At 42.1% G+C, this 19,646-nt stretch overlaps 1 protein-coding gene across 2 annotated transcripts; it reads left to right on the top strand.

The window, feature by feature from the left end:
- The first annotated feature begins 7,560 nt into the window (after positions 1 to 7,560).
- Positions 7,561 to 19,123, top strand: GHITM (growth hormone inducible transmembrane protein). Of its 2 annotated transcripts, XM_040606211.1 has the most exons (9): positions 7,561 to 7,686; positions 9,094 to 9,253; positions 10,908 to 11,007; positions 12,291 to 12,402; positions 13,701 to 13,842; positions 14,927 to 15,035; positions 16,119 to 16,307; positions 16,893 to 17,064; positions 17,884 to 19,123. In XM_040606211.1, exons 2-9 carry the CDS (start codon positions 9,125 to 9,127, stop codon positions 17,969 to 17,971), a joined length of 1,041 nt encoding a protein of 346 aa, XP_040462145.1. In that variant the 5' UTR covers positions 7,561 to 7,686; positions 9,094 to 9,124; the 3' UTR covers positions 17,972 to 19,123. The 2 variants fall into 2 exon arrangements, with proteins under 2 accessions (XP_040462145.1, XP_040462146.1); XM_040606212.1 differs by lacking the exon at positions 7,561 to 7,686 and having other exon boundaries at positions 9,090 to 9,253.
- Positions 19,124 to 19,646: the final 523 nt, after the last annotated feature.

The raw sequence follows: 19,646 nt of genomic DNA, 5'->3' as shown, positions 1-19,646 counted from the left end.
TGGGAAATGTAAGACTTTGATATCAAACTTCTGAATTTTGAAGTTTATTTTAGTAGCTGATAAAGGTTAGCATTAACATTTGGCAAAGGAAAAAGATTTGTTCAAATGGCTACAGACTCTCTAGGCCAGAATGAATCCCACAATTTCTACAAAATAGGGCCTCAATATGAACGATCAAAAAAATGGATCCAGGAGATCCGGCCATTTAGATTCCACCACCCCACCCCACCTCCCATAGGGCCTTGAAGGCCAAAAGCTTCTTTATCACCACAGCTTGATACGATGCTCCTTTCTTTAGCCTGCCCAAGAAGGAAAACATTGTATTGACTGGAAAAAAAAAAAAAAAAAAAAAAAGAGAATTTGTTCCTCCCATAAACATGCATGTTTCCATAAATTCTACCTGAAAGACTTCTTCCTTAGTAAGTCTTAAGTTTGCCAAGTACTCACAGAGCAAACTTGACGTGTACTCATAGCATGGTTTTTTCATGAAAAGTACCGAAAACAGGCAGAACACATCTAGCAGTTTGAAAATACACTTTAAAACACAGCTACTATTTTTGTTCTTCAAGATGTATACTTTTGTTTTCAGGATGTTTCAGAGGTGGTAAACAAATATATTGTTTGTTTTCTATTCTTAAATTATTTTTTTACACAAATGTATATATAAATTCATTTTTTAAATGTCTACAGTAACTACAGAAGGCTATTTTTGTTGTGCTCAAAACACCATTTTTTACACACACAAAAATCCAGCCATTTCTTAAATAAACCAGAAAACATTATACCAGGAATGCCTCCCACAATCTATTAATTTTATTTCAGCAAGATGGGTAAAACGTGAAATTCCTTACAGCTGATGCTTGTTATGACAGTACGTAGGGAATTCCCTCACAAACACACACAAAGTTTTTCTCCAATTCCAGATGAATATTACTGTATTGAAATTACTTTTGCTTAATGTAAATGTACATGCAAGTCCCCAAAATATAAAAGGGGCAGTCCAAATTTCAGTACATCGCTTTTTAAAACTAATGAGGTGCAATGAGTAAAGACACTACCGTCAGTGTCAGCACTGTTCAGTACCACTGCAATGAAGCAACCACCTCTTTGAAATGTTTTAAGATCTGGCTGAATAAACCGAGACCCCCAAAATTCTCACAACTGTAGAAAATACTAATTCTGCTTCGCTTCTAGCACGTCCCAGCCTGTTCTTGTTGCTCAGAATCCTGCATGGAAGGAGCTATATCCAAATACTTTATTCTTCCGTGGTAAAGTAATATTCTGTTTAATGGCATTTTTTTCTTGCCAGGCTTTGAGAAAGACATCAGTACTGTCTCCCCAAATTCCCTCCGCACTGCGCTGTTTTATGGTATCTAATCTAAAATACGAACATGATGCTTAATGAATATGCGTTTGTCACATGAATAGCAGGAACAGATTAAGTCTAAAAGTCCCCTGTAATCTGCTGGGAGAGATATCTGGAGTGCTAGAGTCAGCACAGCCAGAAAACCTTCAAAATATTTTTCTTCAGCTATAATTTGAAAAACTTCAATGGCAAAGTTTACCCCAAGGAGAAACTGTGCTAACCACAGATTTATTTATTTTCTGTCGATGAACGCAGCCATGTGAACAACGGACACAGATGACTTTTTCTGCAGAAGGATGCCAGAGCTGCAGAGTTAAAAGCTTAAGCTTCAAAATTGACACTGACCTTATTTATTAACACAACAGCGGGCTTGTTGTGGCTCAGGATTGCGCCGGGGCTAAACTTAAAGATTTTTTTACTGTCCCGCTTCAGGTGGCTGGCAAGGCAGAGCGCACAGCTGAAAATATGTCACATGGTATCTCCTGGAAGATGCCTGCGCTGCTCGCGATCCTCACTTTCATGGCAAGACAACAAAATCCCTTCAGAAGCCATTTATCTCTAAGAAGAGAGTGACTTTATTGTTGTAAAATAGGTGATGTTTCTCATGTAAGACTTGAGGAGGGGGAGCTTGGACTGCTCTCTCTGGAGTCAGGCAGTCAGATCAGCCGTCCCCCTTGGGCACGGCAGCCAGACTGCCATCCCTTATGCCCTGGCAGCTGCCACTTACGGGAAATTTCATTCCTGGGAACTAGCAAGGCTGGGAAGCAGGCAAAGGGCTGCTCCCTCACCTGGCTCCTGCCCGGCACAGAGGCAGGGCTTGCAGCCTGCCGTGCCAAAGTCACATCCTTTTGGGATACTCAAGTCCCTTCACAATGGTTTTCTGATCTTGCAATATTTCTAGTTAGACATTAATCCTTTAATATCAAACTGTACTTAATCCCACCTAGGGAACTATATGATTTCCAGCAAATGCAAAACATGTTGTAGGTGAAAACATGGCCTATTAAAATTATAGGAAATTCTTATGTCAGTACAAGTTTTCCTGTTTATACTTTTGATTTTTGAGGAATTGTTCACCTGTTTTCGAAAAACAGTACCTTTGCGGTTTTTCTTTTTTGGTATTTTTGTTTCTCAGAGGTTTTTTACATACCACCTGGAGAAAATGTTTACTGTTTGCCAAACACCTCTTATTGGTGCATATCAGCCCTGAAAACCAGAAGTGCTTCAGATCCTTCAGGAATCAGCATTATGTTAATGCTTCATGGACTCATAGAATAGCTGAGGTCAGCAGGGACCTCTGGAGGTCACCTCAGCCAAGCCCTCTGTGCAAGCAGGCTGCTGGACTGTGTCCCGTCAGCTTTCGACAATCTCTGCAATGCTCTCAGCAACCTGTTCCACTGTTCAGTCACCCTTATAGTAACAACAACAACAACAAAAAATATTAAAAATCCTTATGGTTAAGCTAAATGTCTTTTATTTCAGTTTGTGTTCATTGCCTCTTGTCCTGTCACTGGAAATCATCGAGAAGAGTCTAGCTCCTTCTCACTCCCTGCCATCAGGTATTTATACACATTGATAAAATGCCCTAAGCCCCCTCTCCTTCAGATTGAACGGTCCCACCTCTTTCAGCCTGTCCTCATGTGAAAGATGCTCCAGTCACTTAATCATCTCTGTGGTCCTTTGCTGGACTGCCTCCAGTATGCCCAGTATGCCTGGGTTGGGGGAACCCCCAGTATCAATACAGGCTGGGTGGAGAATGGACTGAGAGCAGCCCTGAGGAGAAGGACCTGGGGGTGTTGGTTGACAAAAAGCTCAACATGACCCAGCAATGTGCACTGGCAGCCCAGAAAGCCAACCATACCCTGGGCTGCACCAAAAGCAGCATGGCCAGCAGGTCAGGAGAGGTGACTCTGCCCCTCTGCTCTGCTCTGGTGAGACCCCACCTGGAGTGCTGCATCCAGCTCTGGAGCCCCCAACATAAGAAGGACATGGACCTGTTGGAGTGGGTCCAAAGGAGACTCATGAAGATGATCGGGGGCTGGAGCACCTCCCCTATGGAGACAGGCTGAGGGAGCTGGGGTGGTTCAGCCTGGAGAAGAGAAGGCTCCGGGGAGACCTTAGGGCAGCCTGCCAGTACCTAAAGGGGCCTGCAGGGAAGCTGAGGAGGGACTTTTTGCAAGGGCAGGTAGTGGTAGGAGAAGGAGTAATGGCTTTAAACTGCAAGGGGGTAGGTTTAGATTAGATATTAGGAAGAAATTCTTCACTGTGAGGGCGGTGAGGCGCTGGCCCAGGCTGCCCAGAGCAGCTGGGGGTGCCCCATCCCTGGCAGTGCTCAAGGCCAGGCTGGACGGGGCTTTGGGCAGCCTGGGCTGGTGGAGGGTGTCCCTGCCCGTGGCAGGGGGCTTGGAGCCAGGTGATCTTTAAGGTCCCTTCCAACCCAAACCGTTCTGTGATTCTACAATCTTCCTTGCCCTGGGGAGCCCCACACTGGACTCAGCACTCCAGGTGTGGCCTCACCAGTGCCGAGCAGAGGGAGAGGATTGCCTCCCTTGAGTTATAGCAACACTGCTTAACATAGCCTAGGATGCTGCTGGCCGTCTTTGCCACAAGGGCATGTTGGAGGTTCATGTTCAGCTTGTGTCCACCAGGACCTCCAGGGCCTTTTCTGCCATCCTGCTCTCCAGCTGGGCTGTGGACAGGGTTGCTCCTTCCCAGGTGCAGGGCTTTGCACTTCCTTTTGCTGAACTGCGTGACACTATTTGCCCAATTCTCCAGGCAATCGACGTCCCTCTGGATGGCAGCACAACCGTCTGGTGCATCACCCACCCCTCCCAGTTCTGTATCACCTGCAAATCTGAGGGTGCACTCTGTCCCGTCATCCAGGTCATTAACGAAGATGCTAAACAGCACTGGACCCAGACCCGAGTGTTGGCTGCACAGTGCGTTTGAACACAGTCCCATGAAGAAACAGTGCACTGGAGTTAAAAAGCACATTTTTATGTGTGCATTTGGCTGCCATCTCACCGACAAGCCTCACTGTCATGCTGTTCTCCATGCTTTTGTCAGCATGAGCCTGAACTACTGCAAAAGCACAGCCAGCTGCTTTGAAGCTCTGCAGTAATACCAGGTGGCACAGCGACTGAAGCTGCTGCCTTCCTGTCTGAGAGAAGCAGTACTGTTACAGTGGCACCAGCAGATAGGATCCAACCTGCTGGTTTTAACTGAAAAATTCTTAGATGGTTTGGGACTTATTTATGTTGAGGTTTTACCACTCATGCACTACCTTCACTAGCTACAGCATTTACATGTATTGACCATCAAGTAGAAAAGGAGCATCTGCTAGCAGACAAGTTTCTGTAAAAAAGCTTCAACAGCTGAATTTGCTGCAGTGTGGGCCCTGCGTGGATTTGGGTTGCTTCTGGCAAAACTATCTGTTTTAAGAAACAATTTGGGACAGAGCTGGGTTGAGGATCTTATTTGAAAGTCCCGGGAGACTTTTTTACATGATTATATGTCATAGTAAGAGATAAGTTTGATTTCTTGCATAAATGATGACTATTAACAACTGAATTATAAATGTAAATATTAATTATTATAATGACTCCATTAGTACCTAACAATTACAGAGCGTTGCAAACTCTAAAATAAACATGAGAAGTCTCTAAACAATGTTATTTGTGGCCTGAAACTGCCATTTTTTTCTTCCATTGTAGGAGACCTTGGAGCAATGGATTTCAAAGCTCTGGATTTTCATTTACTCCAAAGGAAAGCAAACAAGCATCAGAGTAAGTAAGAATCAGACCCTGAATTGCTGCGGGCATTCTGGGCGAGCGGGAGTCAGATTCAAATACTCATGGAGTTCAAGATCTGATCCGTTTATTGTACAAACCAGGTACACTTTTATAAGGCACTCTATAAGCGTGTGATAATATGATTGGCTATTCTACAAGCGTATAATAATATGATTGGTTAACAAATGTTTATTGGCAAGATTTCTGTTTCTACTTCTTCAGGCACGTAGGCTCTTTTCTGTTGTTTCCCAGCTCCTCTTATCGCGTCCTGCTGGCCTTGGTTTTGTGCAAGCACCTGCAAACTGTTCCTCCCTCTTCATTCCACTGCTCTGATCGTGCCCTCGTCTTATTTCTTCAGTATTTTTCCACTTGCTTCAAAGTTCAGTATAATCATTCAACACAGCAAAAGCCCCAACACCGAATCCCATCAAATTTGGTCCCCTCTGGTGGAATTTTCACCCTTCTGTCATGCGTTCTTCTGCTTCATTCTTCTCAAATTCTTCTTCAAGGTCCTATGTGTTGGTGTACTTTTAGACCTCTCCCACATCTGATCTCTCTTACCTGACTTTCATTTTGTGAACTAGCAGTACACTGTATTTCCTTTCTTACAGTTTAAACAAGGAGGCTCCAAGATACAGAAAGGCTAACCTCACAGTCCTCAAAAGTGTATCCGTAACTCTCATTCTATTTCTGTACTTATTTCTATATTCAACACCCTTTTCTTTTTTTTTTTTTTTTTTTGTTATATTTGTCTTTGATACTGCTCAAGGCTCTCTCAGTCTGTTTTACTTGGCTGTGAAGAACTATGCCCATATGTAGCGTTAAGGTTGAAAGAAACTAGAGCTGTGGCTAGAGGGGGGGCTGGAAAGGGGCTCCCAAAGCAAACACAGGGGTACTGCGTTCCCTGAAGAACACTGTTTCCCAATAGTGCCTGGCTTATAGCACGAACAAGGGTTAGGATTAGCGCTAGCCTCGAGAGAACAAGAAAGTGTGATACGCAGCTGGGATGGGGCTGGAAAAGGGCTGGCAAAGGAGAAATAGGGCTGCCAAAAGAATTCTTTTCCCAGTAATATTAAGGCTCTGGACTGAGCTATGTCACAAGCCTTTGGCTCAGCCTAGGCTTAGGCCTGGTGGAAAGGAAAAGCCAGAGCTCCAGTTGGACTTGAGCTGCCAAATAAAAAGAAAGGCTGCAAAAACAATATTCCCCTGAGGAACTGATAGTCCGGGAAGGTTGCCGGTGTCTTTCCTAGGGCTCAGCTGAGGGTTAGGGTTAAGCCTGGAAAAAAGCTCAGCACTCCAGCTGGAGTGAGGCTGGAAAGAAGCTATCGGTAGAGAATTTGTTTAGCCAAAAGGGGAAAAGCGTAACCCCTGTAAGGGCTGGAGTGCCCTTGCAAGGCTCTGCCCAGGATGAGGCTAGGGTTAGGGCTGGAAGCATCCATTTCTGCAATTCACGTACACAATGTAGTGCTTATCTGGCATGCGGGCACCTGCCTTAAAGCAAGTTAATATATCCACACGGAAGAGAGGTATAACTCCAAGGAGAAGTTAACTAAGGGGGAAGATTTACCTCCCAGCTCAGACTAGACCACATCGCCATGAAGAAAAGCAAATGAAAGGCCTTGAACTTTCTGACAGCTTAAGAAGGGCAAGACTTTACCTAAATTCACATGCAGTGAATAGTAAAGGTGGCAAAAAGGCCACGCTGACACAGGGCCGTACCACCACCCGCCGCCTGGCACACCTTCAGCCGTGGTGGCCTGCTGAGGTGCACTGGCCGCCAGGTCTCTCCCCCTTGCCGTTGCAAACCCTTGCGTCAGCCAGCGGCGCGCCTGACAAAATGGAGGGGGGGGGGAACGCACAGAGCACAAAATGGATTGTTATAATCCTTGGAAGTAAAGTGAACTTCGGCGGCCTCGCTCGGGTATTTTCTCACAGTTCGTGCCACCTGCTGGCAGGCGGGAGGCGCGCAGCCCCGCAGGGGCGGAAGGCGCGCAGCCCCGCAGGGGCGGGAGGCGCGCAGCCCCCTCAGCGGCAGGGCGGGCCGCGCCCCTGCCTCCCCACCACTGCTGCCCGACAGTTATGGGCAGGGGCCGGCTGCAGCTGGGCCCGCGGGGGCGCCCTGCCCTGCCCGGCCCTGTGAGGGGTGCGGGCGGCTGCCCCGTTCGCATGGCAAGGCCGCCGTCCCCCTGCGGAAAGGGCGGGGGCTCTGCCCCCCGGGTGCGAACTGCAGCTGCGCCGCAGGCAGCGCCCGAGTTACGCTCTGCGACACGCAGAGCTGCGCAAGGCAGAGTACCGCCGCAGGCGCCTTCCAGAACCTTCCCTGCTTTTATCCAACATGGCTGCCGCGGGGTGACGCGTCACTTCACCCGGCCTCCCCCGACCAATGGCGTTTGCCTGCTCTGGGGTCACGTGGGGCGAGCCAGCCAGTCCCCGGGAGCGCGCGGGGCAGCCTGACGTCACTTCTGCTCCCGAGGCGGCGTTCCGGGTGTGCTGCGCGCGGGGCCGAGCGGGCGAGCGGCGGCCACGCAGGTGCGCGGGGGCACGCGGGTGCGCGCGTGGGGCGGGCGCGGGCCGGGTGCGGGCGTCTCGCCGGGACGCAGCGGCGGGGCGCGGGCCCGGCCCGAGAGCGAAGAGGGGCCCGCGGCCCGGCCCAGGCCTGAGGTGGGCCCTGGCCGCCTCCCAGCCCCGCAGGGGGACTGGGCCGCCCCGCCCGGGCAGCAGCGGGTTTCGTCGTGCTGTGGTGCGGCAGTGGCTTCCTTACTGCTGCGTTTGCCAGTTACTGTACTGGGGACTTGGTGGTGTTTTCTTTTTAGTCCTTTGCTGTTGTTTAGCTTTGTTGTTAATCTAATGTTTGACGTCTTGCTTGAAATAACGGCTTCAGAAAAATAAAAATCGAAATCGTACAGTTGTCGCTATAAATTCCTGTAAACTGTATCATCTCCGTGGAAGAGCGGGGTAGTGTCTCTGAAAGTGCTCCCACTTAGCCAAGCAGGATTTCCTAACTGAGCAGAGCAACTTTTTCTAGCAACAGGATTATTTTCTCAGTTTCGCATCTTTGTGGTTAATGCTAGGTGTGCAGTGTTGTGGGTGCTCGTTTCTTGTGCGTGTTCAAAATTCCCTTTATTTAGAATGCACTCAGGTTATATTGGACATGTACATGTAAGCAGTGAACAGTTAGAGGAAAAAATTACTGGTACTTGGGTTGGTTTATGATAATAAGTTATGCATAATCGCACACATATGTGTATGTGTAATCACAGGGACTTGGGGGGGGGGGTGGTTTGTAATGTGTGCACTATCTGTGGAAGTAAGTTAGCAGTTTTGATTCTACCTGTACAATACATAGGCTGATGTTTGCTTATGCTGTCAGTTTGCCCATGAATGCCGTCATTCTCCAATCAAAACTGCACAGGATGACCTGCGGTTGGGTTCTGGGCTATGACCTTGACTGAGTGCTGTGTCCATAAACCTAATTGAACCTTCGAAGGATAGCTTAAAATCTCTCTAAAACATTTCCCACCACATATATTACACGCTTTATTCCTGTGGGTTTATACTTAGATGAAGTTAAAGTGAGATTGGAGCATCTTTTTGAACGCTTATTTGGAGGGCAAGAGTACTGATGCAGTGTTATGTCTGAAAATGAAAGCTAGTTGCCAAAGTATCTGAAACATAAGTAGATAAAAAGTCTTGATGTAACTTGTGTGTATGAAAAGTGGTATGTCCTGGTTTGGGGTAAGTTTCTGACGGAAATAGAGGCATACAGGTAGAACAGGTAAACTGCATGTTTATGAGAAGGTTCTGGCTCTTAACTATGGTACTCCAGTGATAACACCATTACTGTTACTGGCTGTAGTGTGGTTGAGGATAAGTGTACAGTGTTGTCTGAAAACCATGTAACAAAATAATAAGGCATATTTTCTCTTGTGCTTGCAGGAACACAGTGTGTTAAATTATCTAAGCAACCATGCTGGCCGCAAGGCTAGTATGCCTGAGGGCATTGCCATGCCATACTATCCGGCCCACCATTACTCAGGCTTCCCCAGCTTTAAGGAACTCCAACATAAAGGCATACAAACTGTGGCAGCCTAACCAGGTAAGGTAATTCTCTTTCTAATGGTTTTGACTGCTGGTATTTTAAAGGGTTGAGTGTTTTGCCAAATGAATCATTTTGCATGGAGTACCTGTTTTGAATGATCATAGACCTTCTACTTGTTTGAGGTACCTGCTCTAATTTACTGAAGGAAGAACATTAATCAAAAAACAGGGTTCTTAATTAATCTTATTAATTGAAGTAGTATCTTCTGTTCCAGTGGCTGACTATCTGTTAAAGTTTTTGGGGAAAAAAAAAGAACTTGAAGGTAGTTAGAAGGGGACAAGCCGTTACTTTGTAAGTTGGAAGGAGCAGAAATTCTTGTCTGACCTTCTAACTCCCTGTTTCTGAGTAAGATTCTTAAATATAATATTAAAGTAAAAACTTGATTTGTGAAGATTTTAGTCCCAGTATGTGTTTAGAGCTGTAGCCCAGTTTAGAGCAATTTCTGAACTATGGCAGAACTGTCATGAGTCCAACCAGCAATTTTAAAAACTGGACTGTCATTATGCTGAGACACTGTTTATTCTTTGTTGAGAGAAGATGTTTTGTATACTCTTTCTGCCCAGGTAACTCGCAACTGTTAGGAGGCATTTGCTCATTTGTCATCATCTTGGTGAACTTTCCAATGGCAAATTCTTCATCTCCTTTGCGTTTTCCTCTTAAGGATAGAAAACTGCTTTAAGCATTCTGAGTTTGTAGGTGTTTTGGGGTTTGTTTGGGTTTTGTGTGTGTTCTTGTTGGGTGGTGGTGGGGTTTTTTGTGTTGTGGTTTTATTTCTGTGGCGAGTGCTATGTAATTAAAACATTGGGCTAGGTTTTGGTAGTTGCAAAACACAACAAAACTGAAGTGCTGTAGTAAACTTCCTGAATTTCATTGCTCTAATGGCTAGTGATAGCAATGCTTGCGGATTTTAGGCTTCCATGTTAAAACAAACTCATTGCTTTGAGTGAGCTGTTGGTTGCTCAGGGGCCTGTATAATAATTTAGACATTCCTGAAAAAAATGGCCAGGAAATTTCAAAAGTTGTATCTGAACTTAAATATTTTATTCTGTGTTGTTCTTGCAGTTCAGTAAGAGTTGGAGCAGCATGCTATATTTATTTGGAGCTTGTCAACCTTAAAAATCTTTTTAAGTTTACAGGCCTTCATTTAAGGTTTGTTACGTAAATCAAGGCTACAGTTGAACAAAAAGACTGCATGCTGCTTTTCCAGATTTAGCATCTGTAAAGTATAAGTATCGTACGAGAATATTTTTTACGTGTTTACCTAGAGTTTTTACATAGAAAGCAAAACATATTCTTTTTTTTTTTTTTACAAAATAAAAAAGAGCATGTGTTTACATTTAAATAAACAAGTCTCATGGACTTGTTTAGTACAGTGGACCTAGAGTAGAAGAAATGCAGACTGAAAGCTTCAGCTTCTGAAATCCACTGCATTAGTTCTGTACTTCTAGAATGTATGAATGCTATTCACAAAGGTTCCTAAACTTTAATGTGCAGTTGTTTCCTTTGATCACAGTTGCTTCATGTCTCTGGGGGGTAAGCACAGGTAAGTAAGAGACTACATAGCAATTGTAAGTGTAGCAGGTAAATTGGTAGGAAATGTCTTCTGTTTTATTTCATTGAATCTTTCTTATGTTATTTCTGAATCTAACAGTGTTATGCCACCAGAGTAAGAACGGGTATAAGGCGTGGAAAAATTGGCCAGGAAATTAAAGAAGCAGCATTTGAGCCATCTGCAGAAACTGCACTTAAAGGTAGTGTATCTCTGCTTTAAATACTGAGGAACTTTGAAGCTTAACTTAAAACTTCATCAAAGGAATTGGCTTCCTTCAAGCCATTGAACAGGCTGAGAATATTGTTTCATGTAAGTTTGCTTAGTCACCTCAGTCAAATGGCTGGAGGCAGTTTCTTTGCTTGTCTGTCTTTCCTTGTAAACTTTATAGCTCCAAATGTGTAATAGTATAGAGAAATTTCTTGTTTCTACTTCAAGCTGCAGTTGAGAGCGATTAAGACAAATTGTCTCTTAATGGATATTGGATTGCAGATATTAAAAAAATACGGTAATGCTTGCATTGCTACATTGACTTTGTATACTGTTTAAAGGAAGGCTTTTTCCACAGCATGCACAGTTCACAAAAAAAAAAAATTCTGGTGCTACAGTTATGTGAGGCATTGGCTTACTATGCTTGCTAGTACATCTAGTGTGAATTGTAATTTCAGTCAACAAAAAAGGGATTTTTTTAGGTAGCAGTGTTCAGTAGAACAGACTGGTGAATGTCCTATAATAGCATTGAATTGGCAAATGGGATATATGTAGATTAGCTAGATAGTCTCTTGCCTATAGTTTAGGAAAAAGCATAGTCTTGGAGAGTCATACATCTGAAGGTATTTGGTTTCAGCTGCTCTTCAGTTAAAATAATGTTTTATGATTGGTATTTGTAGCAGTAATCCCCTATGTGGTCTGCAGGCAGTATGTCTGAAAATCAGACCATGGAAACTGATGGTAAAGCATGTGTTGTTGCCCATGAGCTTTGGAAATCTCCTTTTAAACTGATTTGGATCTAATTGCTACTAAAGAGCTCTTGAAAAGGAGCAAGCATTAAGGGCAGATAAATGAGAGGAAAGGACACAATGTCTAGTTTCTCCTGTTTTATAGTGAGTTGGATAGTGAAATGGTATATTAAATCAGCTGACAGGTGAACTCTTCTGTTGGTGAACCTGTTAATTGGTTTTGTGTTGGAATTCATGTCACTGTAATGAAGGTCAGTAAACCTGGCACGTTCCTAGTTGGTTTCTTATTTCTTACTCCATTTTATGAAGCTATGTTGCATTTGTAGTGGGAATCTAGAGTTTTTTCACACGTAGTTCATTGAGAACTGGTAATGCAATGACTTCAAGTCTTCAAGTTAAGGGGAGCTTTAAGAAAGAAGCCTAACGTGGATCAGCTATTTCAGATAACAGCTACTCATGTTGAGTATGTTATTAACAATCCAAAAAAAAAGCATACATGAGTGTGGATTTTTTTTTCTTTACACAGCTGATCGCCTAGGGAAATTTGTTGTTGCTGGAGGAGCTGCTGTTGGCCTGGGGGCCCTCTGTTACTATGGAATGGGCATGTCCAGTGAGATTGGAGCTATTGAAAGAGCTGTGTAAGTAAGAAGGCTTACTGTTTTAAGTAAAGAGTATGTTAAGTGAACCTCCCTCCTCTTTGTATCTTTCCTTTTTTTAGCTAGTATGACCCAGTGTACACACAGCTTACATTTTGTTTTGGATTTTTTTAAACTGAATGGAAAGCCCTCGCCTTTTTGTAGGATTTTAAAGCATGTAACTGAAAGCGAAGCTTAATTACCCAAACTTAAATGGTCATTGACTTAAGTGAGTTTCTTTGCTTTGCTAAATTTGAAGTGTATCTTTGAAGAGTATATAAACGTGTCTTATGACGTATGCCACAGGTAATTTATGAAAGGTAGTCTTCTGTAAAACATATTGTTAAGACCGCTTTGGTGTTCCTGTGAGACTGTTCATTGAACTTTTAATACAGCACATTGTAAAGAGTCTTCTCTGAACACACTCCTTAGCTTGGCATAAGCCTTGCTCTAATAAATTGTTTTGCTTAAAACTTTGTGTATTTTATTTTGGCCAACAAACACTTCACTATGATGGCAAAACCATACAGCTACTGAATCTTAAAGGGTGGTTAGTGATAAGCACAGGCACGAGAGAGATGAGTGCTGAAGGCATTTTGCTTTACTTAATCTGCATTTATATTTGGAAGTGACCATTCACATTCATGTTGAGTGCTTGCTAGTTGTATCTATAAGAAGCTTTTCACTGATAGAGCTATATTTACTTTTTCCACAAGCCTTGAAGTAATGGTGAAATGAGAGAAAATGTGTGTACTGTTTGATGTTAGCAGGGAAAGCTTCCTGTCCGTAGTATGACCAAATCACGCTGCAGAAACTCATTCACGGCTAGGTCTGTTGCTATTGTTAGCTTTCAAAATAACATTCGTGTCTTGCGATGTCAGATAATCATGTGCACTGTGACTCAGCAGTTTGTGAGCCGCTCAGCTGACTGTTTAGTGCCCAGTACACGTTCTGTAGACATTTTTCCTTATGCCGATTTGTTATATAGTCACCATTCTCAGATTTTTCCATAGTTAAAAAGTGTTTGTTATTCTGTTTCCCATGTATACTTTCTCCTTAGAATTGAACTGTAGTTAGTAGTAGCTGCAACTTGCAGTGTTTCTAGAGAGTTATGTTAGACCAGCAAGATTTGAAAGTTCAGCCCCCTCTTGTAAGGCAGAGGTTGCTAGACCACACTACTGTTATGAAACCTCCCTTATATCTGTATCTATGAATATATTTAACAGTTTTATCGTACTTTTAGTTGGTCTTCTTTCCCATACTGGTACTTGTACAGATATATATGATTGCTTATTTTTCAGTATTTGGCCACAGTATGTGAAAGACAGAATTCGCTCTACTTACATGTACTTCGCGGGAAGCATTGGCTTGACGGCACTGTCTGCTGTAGCAGTGAGCAGATCTCCAGCACTCATGAGCCTTATGACAAGAGGCTCCTGGCTGGTAAGCATATGTTACAGAAATAAAAACACTTCCTGTGGAATGACCCCAAATGCGATGGTTGATATAAGAAAAGTGAAGTGTAAACTACTTGATGAAAAGTAAAGGCAAAACTTCATTTACGCTAGTTTCCTTACCCATAAAGGCTATTAAAGTATCCTAATCATATTTTGTGACTTAAGATTTGGTAATTCTAATTACATGCTGACATGTACCTTCTGCTGCTTTGACAGTTTGTCAAAGACATGAGGAAAAAAAAAATATACCATGCTATCCTTACCCACTATATGCAAGTAAGAAGCTGTTATAAATAGCCATCTGAGGCTAAAGACACTATTTCTGTCACTTTCTAAAAATGGCAGTGGTCCCTATGCATTCTTACTCCTCCCTGTGCTCTTCTGTATAGCTCTGAGAGATGTCTCCTGTTTGCCAAGGCTGAAATGATACTGGTAGGCAAACCATCCAGGCAAACTGCTAACTAAATATGTCTGCCTCGTACATATTCAGTGTGTTAAGTGGAGTAGAACGATAATACTGAAATGCCAACACTTACATAATTTTATAGAGATTAAATTAATAATGCATCCTTGGTGATAAATGGAAGTTGTACGTTTCTGACCAGTTTGCTAGCTACTGGATGGTTCTGGTCGGAATTAACAGTAAGATAAGGCAATGAGGTTTAAAAATCACTGGTAAAAGAAGCATCTGAAATGAGTATTGGCTTTTGGTGGAGAAACATACAAAAAAAAAAAGTAAAGCTAATGTTTCAGGCAGCTTAATGAGGATTAGGGTAAGGGGCAGAATTATATGGTTTTTTTCTTTTACCTTACACAATTAAGAAGTTGTTGCCGTCTTACCACTCAACTTGGATTCCTAGAAGGCTGAATAAAAACAAAATGAGAGTTACTGCAACTTAGAATATGCAAAGATCTGACTGTAATCTTAGAGAAGTAAAATTGACAAATGCTTCAATTACCAATTAGGTTGCTCTTCTCAGAATTACGCTATTAATTTTTAGACTAGGAGATTAGAACAGAGACCATATATCCTAGTGCTAACTTGAGCTTTGTAATGTTGGTTTTTACAGGCAATAGGTGCAACTTTTGCAGCTATGATCGGTGCTGGAATGTTGGTCAGGTCTATATCCTACGAAAATAGTCCAGCCGCTAAACATTTGGCTTGGATGATGCATTCAGGTATGTGATTAGTGTTCATTGTAGAGATGTCTGTGCTTCAGTGGGAACAGATTCTTTAACAAAACTTTGATTTTAGGGTAAATTTTTATATAGTGCTATAGGAGAGTTAATACTTTTCAGAGACCAGAGAGCTCCTCGGTGTCAGCAAGATTTCTTAAGTGTCCTTAACACAACTCTTAATATTTTTCATAATCTTATAAAAGTCATGCTCAAGTTAAACTTGAGATAAGTATATACCACATTGGATAAAACTAATTGGGTTTATAGCCGCTTTGGTTTTATGACTGCTTTCTGGCACTGTAGCTTCTGTAAGCACTCTTGTTCTGCACTTAATGTTCTTCAGCAGTACAGGATAGGAAAGTATTTGAAAACTTGATGAGAAAAATGAGATTTTAGTATCAAACCGCAGCTGCTTACATGCATCTTCCTATCAGGTGTGTAAGCTGTGAGTACATATCAGTTTCTCACTAATGATACCTAGTTCAAATAACAATGGCTATAATTTTTCATAACTGTTTTGCCAGAAATAATTTCTGGTTCATGAAAGACACATGGATGTTAGGCACTGGAATCATGCGTGCTAACGTTTCTATCAAGAAGAATTGTGTTTATTTCAGAAATTGTTACTAAGTTAAATAACCTAATGTGATATTAATGGACTAGATAAAGGTTTCATCCAAGACTAGCAAAAAGTCCGACTTGCTTGCCTAATTATTGTAGAAGAAAACTGTCCTGCTTTTCAGTGTTGAGTGCTCCTGTGTAGCTGATGAGTCCATGCTTAAGTATCTCTTACCAGCTCTGTTTTGAACAGATCGATATGTTGACTTTTGTTAGTCTTTCTTCCAAAGACCAGTTCCCTGAAGTACTCCCAGAGCTAGATAAAAGTAGGTCATGGAATTTAAGGTTGCTAATTCATTGTGCTCTCTTCAAGATAGGTGCACAGTCAAGTGCATTGGTGTTTTGTCCTGTAAGTGGGTTAGTTTGAGCCATGTTATCTGACTGGGAAAAAATTGAAAATGTTCTGTCAGGTGGTGTTTTTACCAGAACTGTTCCAAATCTTAATTCTTGTTTTCCTTTGGTTAGGTGTCATGGGTGCAGTGGTGGCTCCTCTAGCCTTTTTGGGTGGTCCTTTGCTGATCAGAGCTGCCTGGTACACCGCTGGAATCGTTGGAGGGCTCTCAACTGTGGCCATGTGTGCGCCGAGTGAAAAATTTCTGAACATGGGAGGACCACTTGGAATAGGCTTAGGCTTTGTACTTGCTTCTTCAATTGGTAAAATACTTGTTTAATAATGTCAGATAACATAGGTTAAAAACTTAAGGTGCTAAGATGCAGCTTATGTTTAACTGCAGGCTGGCCTGTCCAGTTAAGGTTTGCCTTAAATAGCCCTTGCAACCCTAACACAGCAGAAAATACTGTGTTATATTTTATCTTGGTACCAAACGTGAAGTTACAGTTCTGGCAAGTGTTAATCTGAAAAATGGCCAAGAGTGGTGGCTTCTATTTTCAGTTACTGCCAGTGACTAGGGAAGACAGCTAACATGATCTTAGTTCGTGATCCACTTGTACTTCTCCCTTATGTGTTTCTAGGCATTATTGTAGCCCTAGGGACAGAAGTACTTTCACATGAAGAAAAGTACACGTGATTCCCTAGGGTGTTCAAAATCACTGGATCAAATTGTATATGTGATCTCTTCAGCTTGTGCATTAAAACTTTTGGTATCAAAAATGCACCACAAATTGAGAATTGAATACTTCTTGAGAAAGCATGTGCTGCAGTAACTGAAGTTGGACCCAGTTTGAAGTAGCAGATACACATAGCAGCTTTCTTTGACGCTATTATATATTCCTCTCCAGGATCCATGTTCTTGCCTCCTACTTCTGCTTTTGGTGCTGGCTTGTATTCAGTAGCTGTTTATGGTGGATTGGTGCTCTTTGGCATGTTCCTGCTCTACGATACGCAGCATGTTATCAAGCGTGCAGAAACTATTCCATATTACGGAGTAACAAAATATGATCCAATCAATGCGTAAGTATTCTGTGTTAACACAGCTGGTCTCAGTGTCTGTGTAAGAATTTTCATCAAGCTATATTACAGCCAGACCTTTTGTTTACTTTTCAAAAGTATATTGCTGCTAAATGTGAAGAATCATAGGACTTAAAAATGCAATGTGAAAATAGCTCTTTGAGTTAAAACTGAAAGCATCTGCCTGAGAGAAAGAAGATTGAATGTGTGGTGTCACTTGCCTCCAGCAGTACTTTCTAAAAGTATTTTTGTTTTCTAAAGCATTGCTGGGAGAATTTGTAGCTGCTTTCTGAAAATATCTGTCAGTATCAGCTGAGACAAAAAATGTTAACTCTTTCCTGGTCACTTAATATTCACTAGTTTTTGCCAGTAAGTAAAGAAGCTTCAACAGTGTGATAGATAGGGAAAGAAGGATTAATTGACTTAGTAAGGAGCAAGTCTGACTAACGAGGAACTTGCATGTAGATGTTGTCTGTCAGGTATCAGGTGAATTGTTGTCCTCCTTGATTCTGCTTTCTTGTAATTAGAATAATACTGACTTGCTCAAAATTCTTGGAGATAAGCAGATAAAAATAGAGCACAAAAGCAGAGGACTCCTGTGTGAGAACAGTATACTGTCTGTCAAGACTTCTGTAAATAGTTGCTGCTGACAAAGATGGTAAAGCAAAAATACAGGGGGTTTTATACGTATCACAGTTGAGGAGTCATAGTTGGGTTTTGTTACAGATGCTTCATGAAGGCTTTTAAAAATTAAGTATAATGGTGTGAAACACTAATACTGTTTCTTTTCAACAGTGTTAACTTTGGTTTCCTGTTTCCTAGGTGCATGGGTATTTACACAGATACGCTGAATATCTTCATTCGGGTGGCCACCATGCTGGCTGGTGGTGGAAGCAGCAGGAGAAAGTAAAGGGAGACTTCTCTTCACAGCTGTCTTGACAGCCTACCAACTGCACATGCGAAATAAAAAATCATGGTTACAAGCAGTTTTGCTCCAAGTCAGAAGTTTAAAAGCGTTTCAGCATATTGTCTCAGTGCAATGTGATTCAGACTTAATAGTTTTTCTTCAGACACTTTCCAACTCTTATGTTTAAAGTAGAGTGAACTGCTTCTGATGTACATTGTTTTGGAAAAGTAAATTATTTTTAATATATGGGTAAAATAATCTATCTCCCTTTTAATGGGTTTGACAGCAGTTCAACTCTTTATTTTCTTTTATTGTTACTGCATAGTAAAGGAGGTAATTTCTAAACTGGTGTATCCCATATGTGGACAAGGATACATTCATTAAATGCTGTTGACATGCATTAGTTTTCAGTTAAGATTGCATAAATTATACTTTAGTGACACATTAAGAAGAACTAAACAAGTTGGATATGGCACTATATGTAGTAATGAATTCTGCCTGGGCAGGAATTTCAGAGAGGTTTAAGCAATTGTCCGAAACGTTGGATTTTGACAGGTGAGGTGACCAAAAAATATAAAGGAGACAAGACAAGGAAAGTATGTGGCATTAGTCCCATATGAACTTTGGTCTCTTTCTGGAGTACGCGTGAGAACTTTATAATGTTGACTTGATATAATAGCTGCGTTGTTTTGATACTAGATTTATCAACTTGTTGAATATCAATAGAGGCATGTCTGTCTGCCAGTGACTAAATTTCAGTATTGCAGATGAAGCTCCACCTTTCAGAAGAGCTCCTAGTGCTCATCTCTAACAAGCTTGTACAATTGGCACAGAAAAGGGGAATTGAGGATGGCCTACTGTAAGCCCAAATACCATACATTTACCATGTTGTATGCTTTAGTCTGTTTCGAACTATTCTCCAAATTGGTATGTTTAGCTTGGTCCAAAAGAAATGTTTCCCATCAGTGAAACTGATTTAACATTAAGAAATTTATACTTGGCAAACTCAGTTGTTTAGTGTTGGAATAAAAGGTGAGTTCCTGGGCACAAGAAAGTTTTGAGCTCATATTAACAACTCAGACTTTCAATGTATGGTAAATATGCTATGTTTATGTATTGATTTATGAACAATAAAATTCTAGCCTCATAAGTTGACTGCTGTCACTTTCCCCGTCTTTAATAGAAATGTGTTAGTACCCTTGTGCTAATGACTTGAAGAGTACTACAAATATTTTTTTGGCTGCAGTTTCCTTTGTGAGAGAGCGCATACTCCTCTGTAAAAAAATACCTGCAAAGTTTTACAGTTTCACTGGCCGGCAGCTCTTGGGGGCTGTTTCCCAGATGGAAGTTGTTGATCTCCACTTGCTTCAGGTGGTTCGGTTAGTGTAACCTGTTGGCTACTGACTACAGCCAGTGCCAAACGTTTTTGTCTTGTCACACACTAGTATTTTTAGACTCTTCAATCATAGGGGAGAAAAAGTGGATTGTGAAGAACCCCGTTGCAACTCCTTTTGCTCAAAGATCATAGAGCACAGTCTAGTTCCTGGCACTTTTACAGCTGAATGAGAATCTGTAGTACTTGAGAGGAAGAAATCTCTGGATTGTGTCAACTGTAAGTAGCCTTTTGCGAGGGTTTTGTCTTCTTAAGCAATTTCATATGCTTTATCAATTTCTACAT

Source organism: Falco naumanni, chromosome 9 (genome assembly GCF_017639655.2).
Source record: "Falco naumanni isolate bFalNau1 chromosome 9, bFalNau1.pat, whole genome shotgun sequence".
Lineage (NCBI taxonomy): Eukaryota > Metazoa > Chordata > Aves > Falconiformes > Falconidae > Falco > Falco naumanni.
This window is presented reverse-complemented; position numbering and strand designations above follow the sequence as displayed.

What these genes read in the sequence shown, in the direction of transcription:
- GHITM (XM_040606211.1), top strand. Translation starts at nt 9,125, where the DNA reads ATGCTGGCCGCAAGGCTAGTATGCCTGAGGGCATTGCCATGCCATACT. An exon ending in TGACAAGAGGCTCCTGGCTG is followed by an intron (nt 13,843 to 14,926) that starts GTAAGCATATGT and finishes TGGTTTTTACAG; the next exon opens with GCAATAGGTGCAACTTTTGC. An exon ending in TGTACTTGCTTCTTCAATTG is followed by an intron (nt 16,308 to 16,892) that starts GTAAAATACTTG and finishes ATTCCTCTCCAG; the next exon opens with GATCCATGTTCTTGCCTCCT.